This window comes from Oncorhynchus mykiss, chromosome 28, assembly GCF_013265735.2.
Source record: "Oncorhynchus mykiss isolate Arlee chromosome 28, USDA_OmykA_1.1, whole genome shotgun sequence".
In the NCBI taxonomy this organism is placed as follows: domain Eukaryota; kingdom Metazoa; phylum Chordata; class Actinopteri; order Salmoniformes; family Salmonidae; genus Oncorhynchus; species Oncorhynchus mykiss.
The window spans coordinates 12,587,067-12,614,905 of record NC_048592.1 but is presented as its reverse complement, the minus strand read 5'-3'; the positions used below and the strand labels follow the sequence as shown (position 1 = coordinate 12,614,905).

Here is a 27,839-nt window from a genome sequence, read left to right as displayed (position 1 = left end):
TGCGCTGTGCTTACATAACCGTTACGCACAGTGTGTACAATGCAGGAGCCGTACAGCCTAGCTCTCTGAACTATTCTTGAGTTCTGCGTATAACAGTATTCACACCATGTGTGAAAACATTGAATAGTTAATAATGATCAAACAAAATTCAGCTGTCCGTGAAATATTATACGAAACATTATGACATAGGAAATGCTTTTCAAATGAATTGATTAATACAGTTGAAGTTGGAAGTTTACATACACTTAGGTTGGAGTCATTAACACTCATTTTTCAACCACTCCTCAAATTTCTTGTTAACAAACTATAGTTTTGGCAAGTTGGTTAGGACATCTACTTTGTTTATGACAAGGAATTTTTCCAACAATTGTTTACAGAGATTATTTCACTGTATCACAATTCCAGTGGATCAGAAGTTTACATACACTAAGTTGACTGTGCCTTTAAACAGCTTGGAAAATTCCAGAAAATTATGTCATGGCTTTAGAAGCTTCTGACAGGCTAATTGACATAATTTGAGACAATTGGAGCTGTACCTGTGGATGTATTTCAAGGCCTACCTTCAAACTCAGTGCCTCTTTGCTTGACATCATGGGAAAATCAAAAGAAAATCAGCCAAGACCTCAGAAAAAAATTGTAGACCACCACAAGTCTGGGTCATCCTTGGGAGCAATTTCCAAATACTTGAAGGTACCATGTTCATCTGTAGAAACAATAGTACGCAAGTATAAACACCATGAGACCACGCAGCCGTCATACCGCTCAGGAAGGAGACACGTTCTGTCTCCTAGAGATGAACGTACTGTGGTCCGGAAAGTGCAAAACAATCCCAGAACAACAGCAAAGGACCTTGTGAAGATGCTGGAGGAAACAGGTACAAAAGTATCTATATCCACAGTAAAACAAGTCCAAAATCGACATAACCTGAAAGGCCACTCAGCAAGGAAGAAGCCACTGCTCCAAAACCGCCATAAAAGAAACAGACTACGGTTTGCAACTGCACATGGGGACAAAGATCATACTTTTTGGAGAAATGTCCTTTGGTTTGATGAAACAAAAATAGAACTGTTTGGCCATAATGACCATCGTTATGTTTGGGAGGAAAAATGGGGAGGTTTGCAAGCTGAAGAAACACCATCCCAAACGTGAAGCACGGGGGTGGTAGCATCATTTTGTGGGGGTGCTTTGCTGCAGGAGGGACTGGTGCACTTCACAAAATAGATGGCATCATGAGGTGGGAAAATTATGTGGATATGTTGGAACTCCCCATCCCGGACCCGGGAGCGTAATCATCAACTGACACTAATTAGCGTAACGCAACGGACATAAATATTACTAGAAAATATTAATATTCATGAAATCACAAGTGAAATATATTGAAACACAGCTTAGCCTTTTGTTAATCACCCTGTCATCTCAGATTTTGAATATATGCTTTACAGCCAAAGCAAGACAAGCATTTGTGTAAGTTTATCGATAGCCTAGCATAGCATTATGCCTAGCTAGCAGCAGGCAACCTGGTCACGAAATTCACAAAAGCAATCAAATTAAATTGTTTACCTTTGATGAGCTTCGGATGTTTTCACTCACAAGACTCCCAGTTAGATAGCAAATGTTCCTTTTTTCCAAAAATATTATTTTTGTAGCCGAAATAACTCTGTTAGTTCTTCACGTTTGGCAGAGATTTCGACCAGAAATTAAGGTCACTATAACGCCGAAAAATATTCCAAATTAGCTCCATAATATCGACAGAAACATGGCAATCGTTGTTTATAATCAATCCTCAAGGTGTTTTTCAAATATCTATTCGATAATATATCAACCGGGACAGATGGCTTCTTAGTAGGAAAGAGAGAAACAATGGCCGCATTTGTCCCTTATGCACAAAACACTGAGAGACTCCAGCTGACCACTGACGCAATGTTGACGTTCAGGCTCATTGTTCAAAATAAAAGCCTGAAACTATGTATTGTGACACTAGACACATCAGGGAAGCCATAGAAAAAGGAATCTGGTTGATATCTCATTCACTGCTCAATAGGGACGCATAGGAACGCAGAGCTTTCTAAATAAGAGTCCCTTCCGGATTGGATGTTTCTCAGGCTTTCGCCTGTAATATCAGTTCTGTTCTACTCACAGACAATGTTTTTACAGTTTTGGAAACTTTAGAGTGTTTTCTATCCTAAGTTGTCAATTATATGCATATTCTAGCATCCTGTCCTGACAAAATAGCCTGTTTACTTTGGGAACGTTATTTTTCCAAAAATGAAAATAATGCAAGAAGTTAAAGCATCATCAGTCGAAGTTTAAGCTTGGTCGCAAATGGGCCTTCCAAATGGACAATAACCCCAAGCATACTTCCAAAGTTGTGGCATTGGAGTGGCCATCACAAAGCCCTGACCTCAATCATATAGAACATTTGTGGGCAGAACTGAAAAAGAGTGTGCTAGCAAGGAGGCCTACAAACCTGACTCAGTTACAATAGCTCTGTCAGGACGAATGGGCCACAATCCACCCAACCTATTGTGGGAAGCTTGTGGAAGGCTACCCAAAACGCTTGACCCAAGTTAAACAATTTAAAGGCAATGCTACCAAATACTAATTGAATGTATGTAAACTTCTGACCCACTGGGAATGTGATGAAAGAAATAAAAGCTGAAATAAATCATTCTCTCTACTATTATTCTGACATTTCACATTCTTAAAATAAAGTGTTGATCCTAATTGACCTAAGACAGGGAATTTTTACTAGGATTAAATGTCAGGAATGGTGAGTAACTGAGTTTAAATGTATTGGCTAACGTGTATGTACACTTCCGACTTCAACTCTGCGTGTTTTTTTAAAGGTGTTTTTTTAAAGGTGTTAATTTAAGCTTATTTATTTCATTTGTAGCAGTGAATCTGCAGTAAAAAAAAAAAATCTATGACATCACATACCCCATCCAATCAAAGTGAATCCCCAGAGGTACTTCCTGTCTGAGAAGAAGGTCATGAAGATGAGGCTGTGGAGGTACAAGCCCTCTACTAGGATCCAGTAGTAGTTGGTGGCCAGGAAATACAGGAACAGGGTCACTGCTAATTTACAGCCAATCTAAAGGAAACACAACAGACAAATACATCTAATATACTGAATTTACTAAATACAATATGGCTATTTCATGGTCACAAGCACAAGGTTCTTTGTGTAGTGACCTGAAGCCATACATGTTGAATCTGTAGATTCCATTCTTGCTTTGCACTGTTATATACTGCTTGGCTTGTGTGACATACAGAAACACTAAGGGTAGTGTGTACATTGACAACTGTATATTCACTTTGCAGGGAGTAAACCAACATTCAAGCCTCTCCATGATGAAACTTCTAGGTTCCAAGCACGGTTTTTAAATTTAAAGATGTATTCTAATCCAATTAATACTGTGTGTTGCTCAAACCTGGAGAGGTTGATAAAATACACAGGGAATTAAACAACAGGGAATTCCTGGAAGTTTAGCCTGTGTTCGCCCTAAGGGATGCCAACCTCTCTGCCTCTGTCTGTCCTACTCAGTGGTGTAGTGGTCCCTGGAGAAGTGGGTATACTCAAATTTGTCCACCCCCCCCCCCCCCCCCCCCCCAAACGGCCCACCCAAAGAGGTTTAAGCCTATCATTGGCGTCACTATATTTTTCTGGTTCCTTAAATTGTATGAAACCTTGACGTTTTACTTCATATTATGAGGCATGTCTTACCTTGTTTCAAAGTAACCTAAATCCAAAATCTCACCATAGAAACATGGAGGCAATTATTTTATAAAGACTTCTCATTTCCGCTCTCCTGTTCTATTGTTTTTCAAATAAACGTTCATTGTCTGGCAGCCAAAGATATAATCCTTGTCATATTAGCAACCCATAATAGTTGTTGCATCGTTAGATCTCCCCTCTTTCTAAATGTCCATCTCAGGACAGAGTGCAATTTTCCCGCAAATTGCATTTTGGAACATTTGCGCGTAGGCCTACCGCAGTGTGCACATTGCTGCGCTTAAAACGTGAAGAACTAAACGTTTATCAACATTTTAAGCTAAACATTCTGATCGGTTCCATCAGGCTTATTAATTGATGAGGCGTATACCTCCATTACTGGTCCTAATGTACAGTACCAGTCAAATGTTTGGACACACCTACTCATTCAAGGTTTTTCTTAATTTTTTTTTTGTATTTTCTACATTGTAGAATAATAGTGAAGACATCAAAACTATGAAATAACACACGTGGAATCATGTAGTGACCAAAAACGTTTTCAACAAATCAAAATATGTTATATTTGAGATTCTTAAATTTGCCACCTTTTGCCTTGATGACAGCTTTGCACACTCGTGGCACTCTCTCAACCAGCTTCTATTATTCTATTATACAATGTAGAAAATATTAAAAATAAAGAAAAACCCTGGAATGAGTAGGTGTGCCCACACTTTTGACTGGTGCTGTTTGTAGCTGCTTCCTTCAGCCTGGCTTGCACACTCTAACTATTGATAATATGCGCGAGCCAAGAGAGACTTATCCTCTTAGCTTTTTCTCCTACCACCTGCTCTTTCTTATCCAGTTTTATAAACCAGACTTTCTTTGTGGCAATTCTTTACAAATAGCATTGATTTAGCTTATTTAGAAATGCTGCGAGAGACCGTAATAAAACAAGCAAAATGAAAAGCCTCAAGAGTCATGTGTACTGAATGCTGGAAAGACTTTAGCAACTCATATCGAATATTGATCCCTATGCCCTTAGAGGACGGCCTTTTACAATGATCCAACACATTTAGAACAGACGCTTCACAAAAACAGTCAGAACCGTATTTATGAAAATGTGTTGTACGTAAATAATTACACAGGTGCCTTGGTCAATAACTTCACTACCTTAGCCTGGTACTTACTATTCTCACGTATTAAACCTCCTAGAGCCTGGGGACAATGTTAGGTACTTACAAACTGGGTTTTGTTAGCTGGAGGAGCCTCGGTGATGGACTTGAGATCTTCCACACTGACTCTCTCCATGTCCTCTAGGGCAGAACCAGAGTACAGCACCACATCCTTTATGAAGATGCTGATGCCTCGCAGCATGAAAGACACAAACAGGTGCATGTGGATGTAGTTCCTGGTACAATGCAACCGCCTGGATAAGTGGAGAGGAGGAGATAATTATATAAACATTTAAAAAAAAAGATATAATCTTCACAGTGACAAGCAATAGTCGTGTTGTGGTAATACTAGGTCATACTATTGGCTTACTCAAACCAAAGGCAATCAGTGAGAGAAATACAGAAATGCACGTGCAAAACTTCTGAGAAACTGACGGTACTAAGCCGTTAATACACTAGGAACCCATGTTTAAATCTTATCAAGGTGGTAAGTGTGTGGAGGGGGGAGGGGGGGAGAGTTTTCCACATGTTTGTATGTACAGTACCAGTCAAACATTTGGACATAGATACTCATTCCAGGGTTTTTCTTTATTTTTACCATTTTCTACATTGTATAATAATAGTGAAGACATCAAAACTATGAAATAACACATATGGAGTCATGTAGTAACCAAATTTGAGATTCTCTATATTTTAGATTCTTCAAAGTAGACACCCTTTCTGCAAAGCTGTCATCAAAGCACTCTTGGCATTCTCTCAACCAGCTTCATGGGTTAGTCAACTGGAATGCATTTCAATTAACGGGTGTGCCATGTTTAAAGTTAATTTGTGACATTTCTTTCTTAATGCGTTTGGGCCAATCAGTTGCGTTGTGACAAGGTAGGGGTGGTATAAGGATGATAGCCCTATTTGGTGAAAGACAAAGTCCATAATACGGCAAGTACAGCTCAAATCAGCAAAGAGAAACGACAATCCATCAGTACACTACAGAAAATGTCAATAATTTTTTACATTTCTTCAAGTGCAGTCACAAAAACCATCACAAGCTATGACGAAACTGTCTCTCACGAGGACCGACACAGGAATGGAAGACCCAGAGTTACCTCTGCTGCAGAGGATAAGTTCATTAGAGTTAACTGTATCTCAGATTGCAGCGCCAATAATTGCTGGACAGAGTTTGAGTAACAGACACATCTCAACATCAACTGTTCAGAGAAGACTGTGTGAATCAGGCCTTCATGGTTGAATTTCTGCAACAACAAAAAAACACTACTAAAGGACACCAGTAAGAAGAGACTTCCTTCGGCTAAGAAACACGAGGAATGGACATTAGACCAGTGGAAATCTGTCCTTTGGTCTGATGAGTCCAAATTTGAGATTTTTGGTTCCAACCACCGTGTCTTTGTGAGACTCAGAGTAGGTGAACAGATGATCTCCGCGTGTGTGGTTCCCACCATGAAGCATGGAAGAGGAGGTGTGATGGTGCTTTGCTGGTGACAGTGCCTGTTATTTATTTAGATTTCAAGGCACACTTAACCAGCATGGCTACCACAGCATTCTGCAGCGACACGCCAACCCATCTGGTTCGCGCTCAGTGGGACTATCAATTGTTTTGCAACAGGACAATGACCCAACACACCGCCAGGCTGTGTAAGGGCTATTTGACCAAGAAGGAGAGTGATGGAGTGTCAGATGACCTGGCCTCCACAATAACCCAACCTCAACCCAATTGAGATGGTTTGGGATGAGTTGGACCGCAGAATGAAGGAAAAGCAGCCAACAAGTGCTCAGCATATGTGGGAACTCCTTCAATACTGTTGGAAAAGCATTCCAGGGAAAGCTGGTTGAGAGAATGCCAAGCGTTTGCAAAGCTGTCAAGGCAAAGGGTGTCTACTTTGATGAATCTAAAATATATTTTGATTTGTTTAACTCTTTTTCATATGTGTTATTTCATAGTTTTGATATCTTCACTATTATTATACAATGTAGAAAAACCCTTGAATGAGTAGGTGTGTCCAAACTTTTGACTGGTACTGTATGTGTGCGCACGTACATGTGCGTATATATGTGTGTGTGTGTTTGTGTGTGCACGTGTGTTTGTATTTTCACACTCTTCAGAACAATACTCATCCTAATTAGAGCCAGCTGAATTCCGCGCTGACTATAACACATTCTTGCGATTTAGGGGCTTGAAAAGCACAAATATTGAATTGCAGGGCTCAAAGTGAGCTGTAAAAACAAAATTGCAAGCATGTGTTGAGCAGATCCAAGAGCATGCGTATTTCCTCCCAGACAAGCAAAAGTTTATCTGTCACATTATCCTCAAAACATCCCTTGCCAACATTGAAGGGAGCATTTGATGAAGTTGGCGTCGGCTTGTATTGTGTTGTCAATACACAGACTATACCAAACTAGAAACGGTTATCTATATTCTGACATTTGCCTTCATGTCAATCCAAGCATTTCTCAGACACCCAATGTAGGTAACAAATGTTATCCTCCAGCGCTATAAAATGATTATTGATCATGAAGCCAATTTAGCTAAGAATATTCTAAAAACCTTTATCAGTGTAGTGATGGGGGAACAAATCGATACAGTTACATATTATTTTGGACAATATTTTATTGATACTTTGACTCCAAGTATCGATTGGTAGATAGCGCTATTTGGCGCTAGTCGGCTGTACCTGCACCAAAACTCTGGTATTTTTCATTCCATAGCTTGTTCTCCAATATCTTTTGAATAACGAGCCATTATGTTTTCATATTTCCATGACTGATGGAATTTCCTCATGTTCTCTCGTCTCTCTGCAGCAGACAGATAGTGAGCATTATTTTTGGGACATCAAATCGCAATAAGATGTCATAAAAAATTGAGAGAATCTCAATATACATTGTATCAGCACGAAAGTATCGTGATAATATCATACTGGGAGGTCCCTGGCAATTCCCAGCCCTATATCAGTGTATTACTGTGGCAAGCAGTGAGTATATATATATATATATATATATATATATATATATATATATATATATATATATATATATATATATATATATATATATATATATATATATATATATATATATATATATATATATATATATATATATATATATATATATAACAAGTAACCGCAGAAAACTCATTAATCATTACTTGCTTGTGTCTAACCTCCGCAGTCAAACCCATTACTGCATTTTAGTAATTTAGCAGACGCCCTTATCCAAACCGACTTAAAAGAGCAATTAGGGTTAAGTGCCTTGCTCAAGGGTACACCGGCAGATTTTCCCCTAATTGGCTTAGGGATTACTGGCCCAATGCTCTTAACCACTAAGCTACCTGCTACCTCTAAACTGGCTATTAAGATATTGGACAAGCTCTCCTTTGGGGAACTTTGATTTGTGAAGTGGTGAGGGAAACTAATTTGTGAACAGGAAGAAGGATAAACACCAGTGCTAATGTGCAGTATGCATCCCTCTCGCCCTCTCGGTCTCTCCACAGAAAACATTTATGAACCTGCCTCTCCTGTGTCTGACATGTTAAAAGGGAAGAGGGAGACGGAGCTGGAGTGCTCCTGAATGTGCTGCTGGGACGTCAGCCCAGACCCCCGGGGACCCTCGAGACGTGTGTTTAAACTAATTTGGCCTGTAGATTTCCTGGTGCCAGTTTAGGGTCTCTCTCTCTCTCTCTCTCTCTTAAAACATTCACTCCCTTCTGAGAAGCCTGGCTTAGTCTCTAAGTCACGTTGTAAACACAACTTTACACCAATTCCTGGACTTGACACTCTCCCGCCGCTAAACAAAAATTTGTAAATAATGGGGAGGTTTCCTTGCATTAATCACCTAAAAGAAAAATGAAACGATTCAATGTAAAATGTCAAACAAATTCAACCTTGTGTGCAAGGACTAGTGTTCATGCTGCTGAATTTGAGTAATTCATTTTTGGGCTAAGGCAATGATAAGAACAAAAGTAACTGTCTCTAGAAAATCCAACCAAATTCACTACATATCAAATTGACTGTCAGAATTAATTTGCCAATCTATTTCTCTTCCAGCCTGACTTAAAGGCTTCTGCCCGGACATGACAGAATATTAATTAGGCTGAAACTGCGCACCACACCTGATATTCATTTTTATTTAAGTAAGCAAGTCAGTTAAGAACAAATTATTATTTACAATGACGGCCTACCGGGGAACAGTGGGTTAACAGCCTTGTTCAGGGGTAGAACGACAGATTCCTACCTTGTCAGCCCAGGGATTCGATCCAGCAACCTTTCGGTTACTGGCTCAACCACTAGGCTACCTGCCGCCCATATCTTCATGTAAACATACCACCAAGTATATATAATAACAATACGCACTAACCACGGCTTTCTCTGGGGTCTGAGATGAATAAGTATGAAAATAACAAAGAATATACAGTAAATGCCAGCAAGATGAGGCACGATTCACAATTACACGCTGGCTCCAAGGCAACAACCTCAAAAGGCAGCCACCTCTAATCCTTTTAAAAGTCAAACGCTCATGGAAAAGCAAAGGTAAAACATTATACAAACACATTTTGCAGGCTTTGTCTCTTTGTTTCACCACACAAAACATTCGATGAGAGATTTGGTGGGAGATACAATATGGACTGAGGAAGGAATTTTCCCAATGACAACAAGTACTACTCACCGGAAATAACCCAGGATGATCACAGCCACCATAAGTGATCCCAGAGAGATGGAGTAGCCCACTGTGTAGATGAGGTACAAACGGTCAAATACTTCCTGTTGAGAGAGAAGGTCGTATGAAGGAGAAATGTTAAGAGAGACGGAGTAGCCCACTGTGTAGATGAGGTACAAACGGTCAAATACTTCCTGTTGAGAGAGACAAGGTCATATGAAGGAGAGATATTGTTAGTCGTATCAGGAGGCAGGTCAGGAGTGAACTGTCTACTCAGAAGTGTTGGCCTACTTACAGTAGCCTGTTTGAGGAAGTGATAGATGTTTGACAGGTGTGCCTGGTGTGCTACATTGATTGTTTCACAACATAAAAGTCATTGACCCAGGACATTCCAATTACACAATATTGTCCCCATAAATCTGCTGAACGCGTTCATGGGGTCTCTGTGCCTCAATGTTTGAGCCTTTATAGAGGCACTGAGGATAATGTTACTCACGGCAAAAAAATGACTCGCAGTTGCAGGCTACGCATTACTAAACAGAAAACTGCTGCGGACCAAAAACAAAACACCATGCATCTTAAAGCTCAAAGAAGGTGCTGTCATGGTGCGCGACCATTCCAAGGTCTAAAGGTCATTTCACGGTGTGCAACCATTTTCAGGCCTCTGATTAGTTTCCGAATATTTCTGACAGTGAGCTGCCCACCAGAGGACTGACGCCCACCAGGCAATGGGATGCCCGCCAAGTGTCAGACTGAGTTGGAGATTTCTAATAAACAGAATATTTGGCTTGAGAGATGTGCCGCACTGACAAAAGCCCTGGGTGGGGTGGGGTGTGGTGCGTGCTGGGGCTTCCAGCTGGAGATAACAGCACAGAGCAGGCAACCAGAGGACATACTGCTGGAGAGGTGAGACGCTAAAAAAAAAACCTGGATTCAAATAGGATTGGTTTTATTTCAAATATTTTAGCTGCACTTGATTGAGCTTGCCTGTCTAAAATAAATCCTGTTCACCTGGAATTCCAGGCAGGACTCAATCAAACTCGCAAAGTATTTGAAATACTGTTTGAATCCAGGTCTGGACTCTAGCTAGCTACCCGTGGTTGCTGGATCAACACAGCCTAGTGGAGAGGCTCCTCTGGGGCCTGCTGTAACCAGAGCCTACTCCACTGCTGTTATCATTTAGGGATGGGGACCCAGTGCCAAACCCAAGGGTTCCTAAGTTGTGGTGCACGGCTGAAGGGTTTAATTTGGTGCATATGCATTTTTCATTAACTATAGCTGCTGCTATGAGTCCTGGGACCGGGAGACCATCAACAAACATTTGAAGTATAAGAATAAATAAATCAGGGGCCCTCTCCTCAAAATGTGGATGGAAGGATACCCATGACATCCTCGCCCACAACCGTAATGTTGAGACCCACATTTAAAAGGGGGAGAGAAGAATGCAAGTGCGGGGAGAGACCAGAGAAGTTTGGTTTAATATTCATACGAAGCCAGATATTTTGGGTTGCAGTAAGCGATCCCTGGTGCACGTTATTATGGAAGTAAGCCCAAAAGCAGATAGCCTGGTTAAACCAGACTGAATCCAATCTACAGTACTCAGGATGACCTTTTCTGAACCTTGGCTGGAGCTAACCGCTAAATAACCTTGCTCAGGTTAAGAGTGGGGAGTAGCTTTCAACAATTTCCTGCTTAGCGCCCTCGACTCGTCATTCAGGGACTGATTACTTACCGCCTCCTTTTACATGGCCCAGTGTTACCCATGGCAACCTGTTACCCATGGCAACCTGCTGACCACTAGACTTGGGCTGAATTCGAATTGAAGGCAGTCAATTCAGGAAGTGATTTGAATAAAACAATTCAGAAATGTCTAAACTTTTGAAATAGCTTCTACTGTTCAGTTTATTGAGAAGTCATTGAAAATAAACAACAAACAAATCGATTATTGAACTGTAATTTTTGCTTGCTTCCTGAATTTACTGCCTTCAATTAAAATTGAATAATAAATAAATAAATAATTGAATTAATGAAATTGGAATGACCTCTGTGATGATAACGGAATTAAGCAAAGTAAAGACGTAATAGTATCCGCAATCTTTCTATGGTTAAAGTTACTTTAAAGTGTTTAAGACATTTTTCTTAAATTTTCCACATGTTGAATCTTTTCCTCGAAAATCCTGGCTACAGCACCATTTTTGCAGAGATGTGCTGGTCATATAGCCTTTATCCCGATATCCAATTCTGCTCCAATACATTTAAGTCAGAGGAAGAAGCCTATCATATCAGATTGTAAGAAGGGGTTCAATGGAGGTAACGCTTCGCTTCATCTAGCAATAGATTCTTTGGTCCAAACACAAGTATAATAATTCCAAACATTATTCACATAATCTCCAAGGGGGAAATAAGGCAATAGTAAAGAATTAGCATGTCTGCTTTTCATTTGAAGTAGCCTCACATTTCTGAGGGGACACATCTTTTGTTCCATTTGGCAACATTCTTCACCTAAATGGTAAACAGGGTTTTTATGTTGATCTTCTAAATATCTGTTGTTATTGTTAGGTTTCCTGCAAATGAGTAGAAGCATCAGAAAAAGCAGAATGTAAACAAGTCTAACAATGGGGATGGCAGACAGACAATGAACACTGTAGAGGTTCAAGAAGTGAGACATGTGAGGTTCGAGAATGATTGAGACATCAGAGCAGTAGCTAGCTAGCTCCTGCAGTACACTCACACACAAATCCCCCTACAGCTCCATCTGAATTGTGACAGAAATGAAAAGCGGCCTAGCCTACACCAGTAAAGAGGGCCTAGTTTCTTACCAATCAGATCACACGCCCAATATCATACACATTCCAATACCTCCACATTGATTGTGTAGGCTAATGCGAGAACAGCCCTCAAACAATAGAATAGATTGAAACAGACATAAAATGTCACACTTTTTTTCAGAAAAGACACACAATGGCCATTGTCCCTGTCCACTGCTATTGTGTCACATCCCTGACAAAGTTGGCATTGTCTAATGGTGTGAAGAAATGCACACTAGGATAGACACGACTCTCACCTTCTCATTATTTTGGTTATAGTGCGAGAGGAATTTTGCACATTCGCTGTAGTTTGCCCATGTCTTGTTGTTGGTAGTGGTCAGCTCCCATGTCCCATTGTTGTCACAGCGACGATAGGCTAGTCCTGTAGAATACAACACATAGATTACAACAGAATGACAATGCATGTGTAATTTCTTTTCACCTGTAAGTACATATTGGTGTTGTATACCAGGATATCCTATGCGTGACAATTTCCTAGAATAAATGTCCAAGGCTGTTGGCCTTTTCTAGGAAACAAAGTGAATAGTATGTTAGGAGTTTGGTATGTTATGGTATGGTATGGTATGTTCTGAATGTTATCACATCAGAAATCATGTGTACTTTTTCCAGTGTAACAGCCTTGTCAGATGAAGAACTCAAGTTTTTAAAGATCAAAATCGTGTTGCGTTGATGTAACTATGGAAATGTATTCAAAAGCAACGCCCCATGCCGTCTTCCAGAGTAAAGCAGACAAGAGGTTGTTTTCAAATTGTACAATAGTGACCACCATTACCTACAATGTATGCCGTTTAGCAGTCGCTTTTATCCAAAGCGACTTATAGTCGTGCATGCGCATATTTGACGTAAAACCGAAAATGAGCTCAGTGAAAGAGAACTGTTGAACTGCAGGCTACCCAGGGCCTGTCTTACCTTTATGGTTGAAGTCGTAAATGTACTCTGGACAGGCAGTGGACACCAGCTTTCCAGGAGACCCCTCGGGCCAACAAACAATGCCATCCCACTCCGGCGAGCAGTAACCATCTGCAGGAATAGAGCCAAAGCAGTAGTGACATTTACGCCTAGTGACTGACTGTTCACTGCCTTGGCTCCAACATTACGTCGCCTTAGGCTTCGTTGTATTCCAAGACACCAATGAGTAGCTGTTTTTAGATTGTGCTGTCCCCTGAAAAGGATACACGAATGAGCGTTAACCTAATGTCATGATCATAAACAGCATGTAGAGAAAGATGGCCCCAGTAGGCTGCTAATTGGTTGGTAAGTAGGAAATGGATATAATGTCCCTTGTTCACAACACCAGTATGTTTGATCATCCAGAGAAGATGTGTGGCTGCTGCTCTCCATCAAAACTACCACTAAGGCTAAACAAACAAGCATGTCATTCCCAAAACACCTAAAAATGTCAACATTTTCAAGCAAATGTATCATACTTCAATGTTTTTAATTGTACTTTGCTTTGGCATGAATCTGCGTCCACTGTTTACGTCCACCTCACAAGAAAGACATGCTTGTTAGTCTGTTGCTTCCGCCGCATGAAAAGGAGACTTGCAATGTTGCAGTCAGGACATAACAGAGTAGGCCTATGCAGGCATGTTTCTAATGATCCATAGGAGGGGCATAGGCCTAAATGCACTATTTATTGAATGTTTATGATCTTACCGCAGCACTCACACACCTCGACATAAAGAGCATCTCTTCTGTTAAAAGTGGTTCAATATGGATCTTATTTGTGGAAATTCCAGGCAAAATCAAGAAAACAACAGCGACAATGGTGCAGGGTTCTGGATCCCTTGGGAAAAAACAAAGATACTATGGTACACCACTGAAGACGGAGTCTAGTTCACCACAGTGGAAGAGCAGAGTCAAGCAGTTAGCGGTTCTGCTAACCTCTCTTATTTCTACCCTCTTGTAAAATCTTTCTTCCTCACCCCCTGGGTATGCGCACAGCGCGGTAAAGTTGTTGTTTGTACACTTTAAGCAAGTTTGCAAAAAAAAAACGCCTTCGACTCACAAGGAATTGTTGCTTTGGCAAACAGAACAAACCGTAGATCGATGTCAAGCAACCTTCTGCTCATTGATACATGCGGGCAGCAGTAGCATTTTAGAACCAAATTATTCTTAAATTGTTAGCTTTACCAAACGGTGCAGAAACCCTAGCCCTCCGACAGTGGGAATGTAGTACCCTCTCCCCACAGATCCCTGGCAGAAGCCACTTTCTGGCTACGCTTTCATTTTCTATTATTGAAAACATCTTCCCCACACTCACCACTAATAACTAGATAAGGATAAAACAAAAACTGTTTTCTTTTTGCAATGGAATCTATTACTTTCTCATTCATGTAATCAAATGTTACAAAGAGGCTATGACGGCATTATTTTTAATGTGCCTTCAAAAATCGCCCATCGTTCGGATATCATAATTAGAGAGCACACTTTGTATTTTTTTTCAACTGGTTTTGGACTGAGAGAGAAGATGCATTGATGCTTCACGTTTTTCCATATCAATGACCATATGTCCTGGGAGTGAAATCGGTCTTAGGTTTGAGTTTTTTTCCCACTGTACTTTTATAACCCATCGGACCACCTACCAACGGGCTCAAATTAAACACAGAACACACACGTATATAATTTCCTATAAATTCCATGACCATGATTTAAATATAAATGGGACTATGGGGGAGTGGGGGACTTTGGGGATTGGTGATGTAATTGAGGTTTGTAATAACGCTTTCTTTTTCCCTCCAGTCATTTGATTCAAGTCTTGCAGATGTCAAAACATATCGCAGTAGTTTTGATAGTTGCAAGCTTTTATGATTTTACACCAAGACCACAGGTTTGAATGCTGAGCTATTTTCACACACTGCAAGGTCTGGGGTCTTAAGCCCACATCCCTCCACTGACCTAACCAGGCAAACCTCAGTGTCTCCCTCAATGAAAACGTTGTCTCAGGGAAGTAATGGAGAACTCATGTGTATTTAAGGCACAAATGAGAAACAATAACAAACAGATGGGACTTCACAGTGAAACACTGCAACACTAAACAAGACCCTGGCCTTGGGCTGAGGTTGGCCCACCACCCTACCAGCCACCACTTTCAAAATAGCTAGAATAGAAAGATCAGTTCATTACTATTTGCTAATTTTACTACAAAACAGTCATCCCTCCACAGTTCTAATAATAGTTTGGCTAACCACAAGTTTACAGTGGCACATAACACCAAAAGGGTGCTCACATAAGACATGGTTAAGACAAATCTGGAAGAAAAGACAAACACCTCAAAAATGTATTCAGTTGCTATTCTTTGAGTTTGAGTCAGCATGCAAGTTTCAAGGTTTTTCCACAATAGAGGAGACCAAAATGAGCTTTAGTCCATTCCAAATGAAGGGCACACTTTTCTTAGCCAATGTCGTCAACATTACAAAAATAAAAACTATTCATAAAACATAATGGCCAGTTAACAGCAAAAGTTTCCTCCATCATTTTGTCGCGTATACTCCCTCTCTGGCCTCTAGGTCACCAGACCACTGATTATTACACGCACCTGTCACCATCGTCATGTGCACCAGCGCTTATTGACACTCACCTGGACTCCATCACTTCCCTGATTACCTGCCCTATTTATGTCACTCCCTTTGGTTCCTTCCCTATTTATGTCACTTCCTTTGGTTCCTTCCCTATTTATGTCACTTCCTTTGGTTCCTTCCCTAGGCGTTATTGTTTCTGTATTTGTCGGTGCGCTGTTAGTGTTTCTTTTTTCATTTTTTTTCAAATTTGTTTATTTATTAAATGTATTCACTCCCTGAACTTCCTGACTCTCAGCGTACAACGGTACAAATTTCTACAGGGTCATCATGAGACTAACTACAGCATAGGCTATACTGTACAGAACATAATGATGTCAAAGTATTTGCCACCTATGAAGTGAAGTTCAAATGAAAATGCTCGAAATTATAAAGTGAAAAAGAATACTGTATTAATCAAGCACACCAAATAAGGCATCGAAAGCTTTTTCAGGCAGAAAGTACACCCTAGCCTTTCCTCTCTCTTTGAGAGGTAGGTAATATGCATACCCACATTTCAGCTTCAGCTGAGCTATGATTGTGAAGACGTGTGTGTCACGCCCTGATCTGTTTCACCTGTCCTTGTGGTCGTCTCCACCACCTCCAGGTGTCGCTTATTTTCCCCAATGTGTTACCTGTCTCTCTGTGCCAGTTTGTCTTGTATGTTTCCAAGTCAACCAGCAGTTTACCCGTTCTCTTGCTTTTTGCATTTGCCTTTTTTCTAGTCCTCTGGGTTTTGACCCTTGCCTGTTTCTGGACTTTGTACCCACCTGCCTGACCATTCTGCCTGCCTTGACCATGAGCCTGTACCTCCTGGACTCTGATCTGGTTTTGACCTTTTTGCCTGTCCACAACCATTCTCTTGCCTACCCCTTTGGATTAATAAACATTTGTAGGACTCCAACCATCTGCCTCCTGTGTTTGCATTTGGGTCTCGCCTTGATAGTGTGCAACCTTTCAAAAAGGGGTCAGGATACAGCCACCAGGCTAAGTCAATTCTACTACTCTCTGACAGCGTCACCAGGTATACAGGTTAAGTAGTCATGTCTGATGCACCCACCGTGGTTCAATGTAATTTCATTGAAATGATGTGGGGGAAAAATTATTGTTTGATGTTAAAATATTTGGGCTGATGTGATAAATAAGAAGCATTGCTACCATATATGGGTACACTAATTTATAAGGGCAGGCCGAGCCGATGACCTCATTTCAAGATGGCTGCTACCTACCTTCCGGTTAGCATTGTGAAGCATAAATTAAATAAACACGTAACTAATAAAATGTGATTTTTCCATGTGCAGTGAAATGCTTACTTATGAGCTCCTAACCAACAATGCAGTTATAAAAAATACAGAGAAGAGAAAAGTAACAAGTAATTAAAGAGCAGCAGTAAAATAACAATAGCGACTATATACAGGGGGGTACAAATAGAGTCAATGTGCGGGGACACCGGTTGAGGTAGGACATCTACTTTGTGCGTGACAAGTCATTTTTTTCAACAATTGTTTACAGACATCATTTCACTTATAATTCACTGTATTACAACTCCAGTGGGTCACAAGTGTACATAGACTACGTTGACTGTGCCTTTAAACAGCTTGGAAAATTCCAGAAAATTATGTCATGGCTTCTGATAGGCTAATTGACATCATTTGAATCAATTGGAGGTGTACCTGTGGATGTATTTCAAGGCCTACCTTCAAGCTCAGTCCCTCTTTGCTTGACATCATGGGAAATTCTAAAGAAATCAGCCAAGACCTGGTCTGATGAAACAAAAATAGAACTGTTTGGCCATAATGACCATCGTTATGTTTGGAGGAAAAAGGGGGAGGCTTGCAAGCCAAAGAACACCATCCCAACCGTGGAGCACGAAGGTGGCAGAATCATGTTGTGGGGGTGCTTTGCTGCAGGAGGGCTGGTGCACTTCACAAAATAGATAGCATCACGAGGTAGGAAAATTGTGAATATATTGAAGCAACATCGCATGACATCAGTCAGGAAGTTAAAGCTTGGTTGCAAATGGGTCTTCCAAATGGACAATGACCCCAAGCATACTTCCAAAGTTGTGGAAAAATGGCTTAAGTACAACAAAGTCAAGGTATTGGAGTGTCCATCACAAAGCGCTGACCTCAATCCTATAGAACATTTGTGGGCAGAAGTGAAAGAGTGTGCGAGCAAGGAGGCCTACAAACCTGACTCGGTTACACCAGCTCTGTCAGAAAGAATGGGCCAAAATTCATCCAACTTATTATGGGAAGCGTGTGGACGGCTACCCGAAATGTTTGACCCAAGTTTTATAGAATTTAAAGGCAATGCTACCAAATACTAATTGAGTGTATGTAAACTTCTGACCCACTAGGAATGTGATGAAAGAAATAAAAATAAATAAATGAAAGAAATAAAAGCTGAAATCATTCTCTCTACTATTCGGACATTTCACATTCTTAAAATAAAAGTGGTGATCCTAACTGACCTAAGACAGGGAATTTGTACTAAGATTAAATGTCAGGAATTGTGAAAAACTGAGTTTAAATATATTTGGCTAAGGTGTATGTAAACTTCCGACTTCAACTGTACATGTAGGTAGAGTTAAAGTGACTATGCATAGATGACAACAGAGTAGCAGTGGTGTAAAGGCTATGCAAATAGTATTGGTAACCATTTGACTAGCTGTTAAGAAGTCTTACGGCTTGGGGGTAGAAGCTGTTTACAAGCATCTTGGACCTAGACTTGGTGCTCCGGTACAGCTTGCCGTGCGGTAGCAGAGAGGACAGTCTATGACTAGAGTGGCTGGAGTCTTACATTTTTTTTTAGGGCATTCCTCTGACACCGCCTGGTATAGAGGTCCTGGATGGCAAGAAGCTTCGCCCCAGTGATGTACTGGGCCGTTCGCACTACCCTCTAATGCTGTGCGGTCGGAGGCCGAGCCGCCACAATGTTTGAGATAGGTTGACGATGCAGAACTTTAGTTTGTAATACTAAACAATAACTTTTATGCACATCCTGTGTGCAAACACAGTCCAATTACCACATTCGGACACTTTGGAGAGGTTGAAAGGACACTTGAATGTAGCCTGGATACTCCATAACACCACCACAATGTTTGAGTGAGGCTGATGTGGTACAAATTGTGTTTTTTTACTGAACAAATTGCATTTAGGGATTTCAAATATATGAAAGCATTGGAATGATATAATTTATAGACATATGCCGCTTTGGAGAGGTTTAGGGACACTTGGAAGCGTCCCGTGACCACACCTGACACCACTTACTACAACATTTGTCCATTTCTAGTTGTTAGGTCTATAAAATCCAATTTTTTTCTGATATTGCTCACAATGTTGTGGAAGCCATCTGATGTCTTTCCTGCTCTAGTCATCAGTAATTCAAATAAAAGAACAGAGTGTGCTTGATCTTGTGTATTCTGGCCTACGTAACTCCAAACTATCTTCTGCTAATTTCCTCATAATCTCCCAGATGTCTTCTTTCATCTCCCAGATGTCTTCTTTCCAAATAGACCACGTCAGAATCATGTAATTACACAGGAATAGCACCTACTTTTGGGTATGTATATTTAGGCGGAAATCTACATTTTGCCACTACATTTCAGAGGTTATTAATTAGAACTTAAGACTCCATGGATTGAGGAGGAATTTAAAAACGTTATGGTTGAAAGAGATTGGGCAAAAGGAGTAGGTAATAAGTCTGGCTGGACATCTGTCTGGCTGACTGACTGCAAATTAAGAAATAATGTGACTAAACTCAACAAAAAGAAAAACTATTATGAAGCCAAGATCAATGACACACTATACAGTATATACAAAGGTATGTGGACACCCCTTCAAATGAATGGATTCTGGTTATTTCAGCCACACCCGTATAAAGTCGAGCACAGCCATGCAATCTCCATAGACAAACATTGGCAGAAGAATGGCCTTACTGAAGAGCTCAATGACTTTTGAAGTGGCATCGTCATAGGATGCCACCTTTCCAACAGGTTCGTCAAATGTCTGCCCTGCTAGAGCTGCCCCGGTCAACTGTAAGTGATGTTATTGTGAAGTGAAAACATCTAAGAGCAACAACGACTCAGCCTTGAATGCCACACAAGCTCACAGAACGGGTTCCTAACTGCCTCTGGAAGCAACGTCAGCATAAGAACTGTTCGTTGGTAGCTTCATGAAATGGGTATCTATGGCCGATTACTTCATTGGCAAAATGGGAAAACCTAGGCAGGAAATGCCAATAATGAACAGTGAGCCATCCTAATTCATGCATAAAAAAAACTAACAATGAAAAAAAATGCATTGTAAGTTAGTGTGGGAGAGGTGGGAAAATGATTGTTATCGATCAATAATGTCAAACCTCCTGGCAATGACAACTTAGATGGATAGCTACTGAGGATGGTAGCTGACTTTATAGCCACTCCTATCTGTCATATATTTAGTCTGAGCCTAGAGGAATGTCTTTGTCCTCAGGCCTGGAGGGAAGCCAAAGTCATTCCACTGCCTAAGAGTGATAAAGCAACCTTTACTGGTTCTAACAGTAGACCTATCAGCTTGCTGCCAGCTCAGAGCAAACTGTTGGAAACAATTATGTTTGACCAAATACAATACTATGTCTCTGTAACAAATTAACAATTTCAGCACGCTTATATAGAAGGGCACTCGACATGTACTGCACTGACAAAAATGACTGATGATTGGTTAAAATGCATTCATAATAAGAAGATTGTGGGAGCTGTACTGTTAGATTTCAGTGCAGCCTTTGATATTATTGACAATAACCTGTTAACCAGTTATGCATTAGGGGGCGCTCTTTTAATTTTTGGATAAAAAAACGTTCCCGTTTTAAACAAGATATTTTGTCACGAAAAGATGCTTGACTATGCATATAATTGACAGCTTTGGAAAGAAAACACTCTGACGTTTCCAAAACTGCAAAGATATTGTCTGTGAGTGCTACAGAACTAATGCTACAGGCGAAACCAAGATTACATTTTATACAGGAAGTACCCCAGATTTTGAATGCGCTGTGTTCCAATGTCTCCTTATATGGCTGTGAATGCGCCAGGAATGAGCCTACACTTTGTCGTTTCCCCAAGGTGTCTGCAGCATTGTGACGTATTTGTAGGCATATCATTGGAAGATTGACCATAAGAGACTACCAGGTGCCCGCATGGTGTCCTCCGTCGAAATTATTATCTCCAGCTGCGTTCATTTTTCCATTTGGTTCAGAGGAGAAACCAAACTGCCAGGAATGATTTATCATCGAATAGATATGTGAAAAACACTTTGAGGATTGATTCTAAACAACGTTTTCCATGTTTCTGTCGATATTATGGAGTTCATTTGGAAAAAAGTTTGGCGTTGTAATGACTGAATTTTCGGGGTTTTTTCTTAGCCAAACGTGATGAACAAAACGGAGCGATTTCTCCTACACAAATAATCTTTTTGGAAAAACTGAACATTTGCTATCTAACTGAGAGTCTCCTCATTGAAAACATCCAAAGTTTTTCAAAGGTTAATTATTTTATTTGAATGCTTTTCTTGTTTTTGTGAAAATGTTGCCTGCTGAATGCTAGGCTTAATGCTATGCTAGCTATCAATACTCTTACACAAATGCTTGTGTAGCTATGGTTGAAAAGCATATTTTGAAAATCTGAGATGACAGTGTTGTTAACAAAAGGCTAAGCTTGTGAGCCAATATATTTATTTCATTTGCGATTTTCATGAATAGTTAACGTTGCGTTATGCTAATGAGCTTGAGGCTATGATTACGCTCCCGGATACGGGATTGCTCGAAGCTAGAGGTTAAGAAAACATATGTATTATGGCTTTTCAACCTCAGCTCTGAATCCATGATATGGCAATCTAATAGAACTCAGGTTGTTTTTTAATGGAAGCTTCTCTAATGTCAAAAATGTAAACTTCTTGTACCGCATGGCAGCTCTTTAGGCCCTGTTTTCTATTTTTACCAATGACCCGCCACTGGCATGAAACAAAGCATGTGTGTCCGTGTATGCTGATGATTCAACCACATACACATCAGCAACCACAGCTAATGAATTCACTGAAGCCCTTAAATAGTTGCAGTCTGTTTTGGAATGGGTGGCCAGTAATAAACTGGTCCTGAACATCTCTACAACTAAGAGCACTGTATTTGGTAAAACTCATGCCCTAAATTCTAGACCTTAGCTGAATCTGGTTATGAATGGTATGACTGTTGGACAAGTTGAGGAGACTAAATTACTTGGTTTTACCTTAGATCGTAAACTGTCATGGTCAAAACATATAGATTCAATGGTTGTAAAGATGGGCAGAGGTCTGTCCGTAATAAAGAGAGCGGCTCATCAAGCGCATCAAGCGTTTCAAATAAACTCAGCAAAAAAAGAAACGTCCCTTTTTCAGGACCCTTTCTATCAAAGATAATTCGTAAAAATCCAAATAACTTCACAGATCTTCATTGTAAAGGGTTGAAACACTGTCTCCCATGCTTGTTCAATGAACCATAAACAATTAATGAACATGCACCTTTGGAACAGTCATTGATACACTAATAGCTTACAAATGGTAGGCAATTAAGGTCACAGTTATTATAACTTAGGACACTAAGCCTTTACTGACTGAAAAACACCAAAAGAAAGATGCCCAGGGTCCCTGCTCATCTGCGTGAACGTGCCTTAGGCATGCTGCAAGGAGGCACGAGGACTGCAGTTGTGGCCAGGGCAATAAATTGCAATGTCCGTACTGTGAGAAGCCTGACTGAGCTACAGGGAGACAGGATGGACAGCTAATCGTCCTCGCAGTGGCAGACCACGTGTAACAACACCTGCACAGGATCGGTACATCCAAACATCAAACCTACAGGACAGGTACAGGATGGCAACAACAACTGCCTGAGTTACACCAAAAACGCACAATCCCTCCATCAGTGCTCAGACTGTCCGCAATAGGCTGAGAAAGGCTGGACTGAGGGCTTGTAGGCCTGTTGTAAGGCAGGGCCTCACCAGACATCACCGGCAACAACGTCGTCTGTGGGCACAAACCAACCGTCACAGGACCAGACAGGACTGGCAAAAAGTGCTCATCACTGACAAGTCGCGGTTTTGTTTCACCAGGAGTGATGGTCGGATTCGTGTTTATCGTCATTACACCGAGGCCTGTACTCTGGAGCGGGATTGATTTGGTGGTGGACTGTCCGTCATGGTCTGGGGCGGTGTGTCACAGCATCATTGGACTAAGCTTGGTGTCAATGCAGGCAATCTCAACGCTGTGCGTTACAGGGAAGACATCCTCCTCCCTCATGTTGTACCCTTCCTGCAGGCTCATCCTGACATGACCCTTCAGCATGACAATGCCACCAGCCATACTGCTCGTTCTGTTTGTTCCTGCAAGACAGGAATGTCAGTGTTCTGCTATAGCCAGCGAAGAGACCAGATATCAATCCCATTGAGCAGGTCTGGGACCTGTTGGATCGGAGGGTGAGGGCTAGGGACATTCCCCCAAAAAATGTCCGGGAACTTGCAGGTGCCTTGGTGGAAGAGTGGGGTAACTCACAGCAAGAACTGGCAAATCTGGTGCAGTCCATGAGAAGGAGATGCACTGCAGTACTTAATGCAGCTGGTGGCCACACCAGATACTGACTGTTACTTTTGATTTTGACCCCCCCCCCCTTTGATCAGGGACACATTCAATTTCTGTTAGTCACATGTCTGTGGAACTTGTTCAGTTTATGTCTCAGTTGTTGAATCTTGTTGTATTCATACAAATATTTACACATGTTAAGTTTACTGAAAATAAACAGTTGACAGTGAGAGGAGGTTAATTTTTTTCTGAGACTAGAAACAAGTTATATTTTAGCACCTGGCTACACAGACGCTTGTTGATGCGCGCGAGCAATGTGGGTGCAATGATTGAATAACATTTATGTGTACATTTATTTTGCAACACGAGTGGTGTGTTCAGCATATCAGAAACATTAATGTGTTAGAAATTCCAAATTGTTTGCATAGCCAACTTACACACAGCACTTACACTTACCCCACAAGGTATGCCACCAGGGTTCTTTTTACAATCCCCAGATGCAGAACAGATTCAAGGAAACATACAGTACTATATAGAGCCATGAGTGCATGCAACTGCCTTTCATCTTATATAGCGCAAGTGAACAGCAAACCTGGTTTCAAAAACCAAATAAAGAAACACCTCACGGCACAACGCCTCTCCCCCATGTGACCTACTTGTTGTGTGTATGTATTATCACCTCTACAGGATCGGTGGGTCCCCTGCGGGAGGGTTGAGCTAACGTAGGCTAATGCGATTAACATGAGGTTGTAAGTAATAAGACAATTTCCCAGGACACAGACATATCTGATATTGGCAGAAAGCTTAAATTATTGTTCATCTAACTGCACTGTCCAATTTACAGTAGCTATAACAGTGAAATAATACCATGCTATTGTTTGAGGAGATTGCACAGTTATGAACTTGAAAAGTTATTAATAAACCAATTAGGCACATTTGGGCAGTCTTGATACAAACATTTTAACAGAAATGCAATGTTTCATTGGATCAGTCCAAAACTTTGCACATACACTGATGCCATCTAGTGACCAAAATCTAAATTGCACCTGGGCTGGAATAATACATTATGGCCTTTCTCTTGCATTTCAAAGATGGTACAAATTTCTTTTTTTCTTTTTATTATCTTTTACCAGATCTAATGTGTTATATTCTCATACATTAATTTAACATTTTCACAAACTTCAATGTTTTTCCTTTCAAATGATATCAAGAATGTGCATATCCTTACTTCAGGTCCTGAGCTACAGGCAGTTAGATTTGGGTATATCATTTTCGGCGAAAATTGAAAGGAAAAAAAGGGTCCGATTCTTATGAGCTTTTTAAAGACAATTATTTCAATGTGATTTGCATTTCTGTTCATTTCACAAATGGACTAATTTAAAAAGAAACCGACCAAAACTGGAGGTAAGATTCTCTATGGTAATAAAATATTAGGTCGACTTAACACATACTTCATTTAAAATTTCAAATACTCTCCCAAATGACGAAGAAGGAAGCTGTTGAAGGATGAAATCTACCCTGGAATTGTACCCCCCCAGCTACCTGGAAAAAATAATAACGCCTCATTCGACAGTGACACGCAAGACATGTCAAGCTGCATTAGGGCTGATGGTGATCAGAGGTGGTAAGGAAGCTCATCTTAGACAGCTCTAATGTGGCTCCAAGTGCTCTGCTTAGTGTTAGTGTCTGGGATCATTCTGATCAATACACTTTGAGGAACCACAGGCATGCTTTACCCTTTCCCTTTTAAACACTGAAACCATATCGTACCGTCTTTTTCATCTCGTCTTTTGATGATTGATGATGATTGATGATCTTTAAAAAAATATGTTCTTTTAAGTTCTATTTCAAGTTAAGCCTGAAAGCTGTGAACATTTGCAGAATCTGTGCACATTTGGGGAATATTGTGAGAGATAATATAACTACTGGGAACCCATCAACCATTTGTATTTCTTAGTTCTACAGTACAATACAAATTTGTATTTGTATTGTATCATTTACGAGAAAGAATGTGTCTGTTTCCAACACAGAAAGAACACAAGACCACAATGAACCAGGGTTAAAGAGAAAATAATATGACTGTCTGGATATGGAATCAAAAACCTCTTTAGAATAATCAAACTGAAAAAAAATATACTGACCACAGACACGGAAAATCTGGGGTCTGCCTGAAAGGGACGGTCATTCGCACAACCACAAGTAAACAAATACAGACTGGATCAGCTTCTCTCAAAAATCCCCCGACCACCCTAACCATACAGGAAGTAAATAGAATAAAATGTTCCACTCTTAATTTCAAACTATAGTCCAGCCATGGTACTATACGCAATTGTCCTGAATGAATGCTCCATATTAAAAGCTACAATCTGGGATTGGATCAATGCCATCAGCATTCACACTAATTTGACTAATATGATTCAAATAGTGACAAAGGAAACCATTTCCTCCACAAGATAATTCATTATCTTGTGACAGGCTCTAAAAAAATAAGCTTCCATTTTCCGGCGTTCTATCAGTCAAATCATTATTCCTACAGAATGCCTGTTTTGAGTTCTGACTCGCTCAATAATCTATACATCTCAGCCTCTTAGTTGACTGTTTCCTCTGCTCTGTGTGTGATTTTTCTGCTGAGACAACACACAGTAGTAGACAAAATCATGCTTATACTTATGATATGCCCTCAGGTGTCAATGTGGCATAACTACATTCATGCCTGGTTAACAGAGCAGGCAGTGAACCAACAGAGATTTAATTTAACTGTGCAGAGAGCCACATAGAGTATGTAATTTATCCAATATCAACATGACAGGACCATTTTCATGTCAATAAAAAAAAAGGGGGTAGGCTGACACATCAGGTTTAAAGTACATTTAAAACTCACCACCAGGCTTGTGTTTGTTCCTGATGGCTACCTCACACTTCCGTTTGGCTTTGAACAACAGGCCGATCTGTTCCTCTTTGGTGAGCACATCATCTGCCTCTACCTGCATAAAAAAAGGACAATGACACTGAGTTAGTACACTGAGGAGCAATCGTTCTTCCATAAACACAATGGAAAAGTGTAATAAACATCAGATAGCAGATCAGGAATGCTTTGTTGCGAAACCACATGTAATTTCCCATATCAATAAGCATTTTATGCTAGGTTGACAGCATTATTTTGTGCGAGGTTGACCCAAACAGTTTGTAACAAACATCAGATAGCAGAGCGGGAGGTTGTGTACACTCACACACACACCACACTCATACTGTAAACAAACAACAAGCCTAGCCAACAGCAGTAGGGGGTAGCATGTGTAATGTGTACATAGATGCAATACAACCCGATTATCAAAACCCCATCCCTCTCATTGTCCCAGTCTAACAGTTTCCTAAAGCACAAAAAAAGCATTTTCTTTCACAGTACAATTAAGATGAACCAAATAAGAGGCATTTGGCCAACTGTGAGTCACGGTGGTTTAGGTAAACGTATAGTCAGTTACATATTTTATTCCCGTCTTAACTGCCCATGAAGGCAAGGGGTTATCAAAGACCTTGCGGTTTCTGTTTCTTGTCTAAACAGTATCAGTTTCGCTCTTTGTTTATAGTCCCAGCTGGTACTCCTGTGATTTTAGTCACTCTGTGGCTGGTGTACCATTTAAGCACTAATCAGATATGACTTTTTCGTCTTACACCTCACATTTGCTCAACTTTCAAACCGTGTTGGAGACAGAGCCATAATATCCCAGGTGGGGTTTCCCATTCAATGAAATGTCTGCACATTAAAGATTACTACACTGACTACCCATACATCCAACCCTTACACACAAAGGCATTTCAATTATACTGTATACTATGTATTCTACTGCGTGACCAATTCACTACCCACTATATATATAGATAGTCAAATTAGATCATTATTTTGTAAATACAGTCCATTATTACATCATACTACCTCTATTACTTGTTCTTTTTTTACTTGATTATTTTATTCTTATCAATAGCTAGGTTTCCATCCAATTTGCGACAGATTTTCATGCAAATACTCTCAAATCCGGATGAAGAAAATATGAACGTTTTCCAACCAGTGGTGTGTTTCCACCAAATGGACTTTTTGCTAATAACATGCGTGATGAAATGTAATTGAAAAATGTTATTTTTCACTCAAGTTTTCATGTACCGAACAAAAATCAAGTTCAATCTGTTTCCATCGCATTTTCAACTCCACGGATAGTATTGTCACAAAAAAGGTTGTGTTAAAGTGAATGTGCCTACTCTGGTACGTGCTCTCTAGCTAACAGCTCGCAGATACAGTGCTGGTAGACTGTGCGGGTATAGTA

At 40.4% G+C, this 27,839-nt stretch overlaps 1 protein-coding gene across 1 annotated transcript in view; it reads right to left on the bottom strand.

The window, feature by feature from the left end:
* pth1r (parathyroid hormone 1 receptor) overlaps positions 1–27,839 on the bottom strand; it is an 86,299-nt gene that overhangs the window by 15,932 nt on the left and 42,528 nt on the right. The window contains exons 2-7 of the mRNA XM_021589162.2: positions 26,402–26,504; positions 13,290–13,400; positions 12,617–12,741; positions 9,562–9,656; positions 4,952–5,138; positions 2,938–3,091 (exon numbers count right to left, since the gene is read on the bottom strand). Coding sequence (XP_021444837.2) covers positions 2,938–3,091; positions 4,952–5,138; positions 9,562–9,656; positions 12,617–12,741; positions 13,290–13,400; positions 26,402–26,504 — 775 coding nt within the window. The remainder of the gene's footprint in view (positions 1–2,937; positions 3,092–4,951; positions 5,139–9,561; positions 9,657–12,616; positions 12,742–13,289; positions 13,401–26,401; positions 26,505–27,839) is intronic.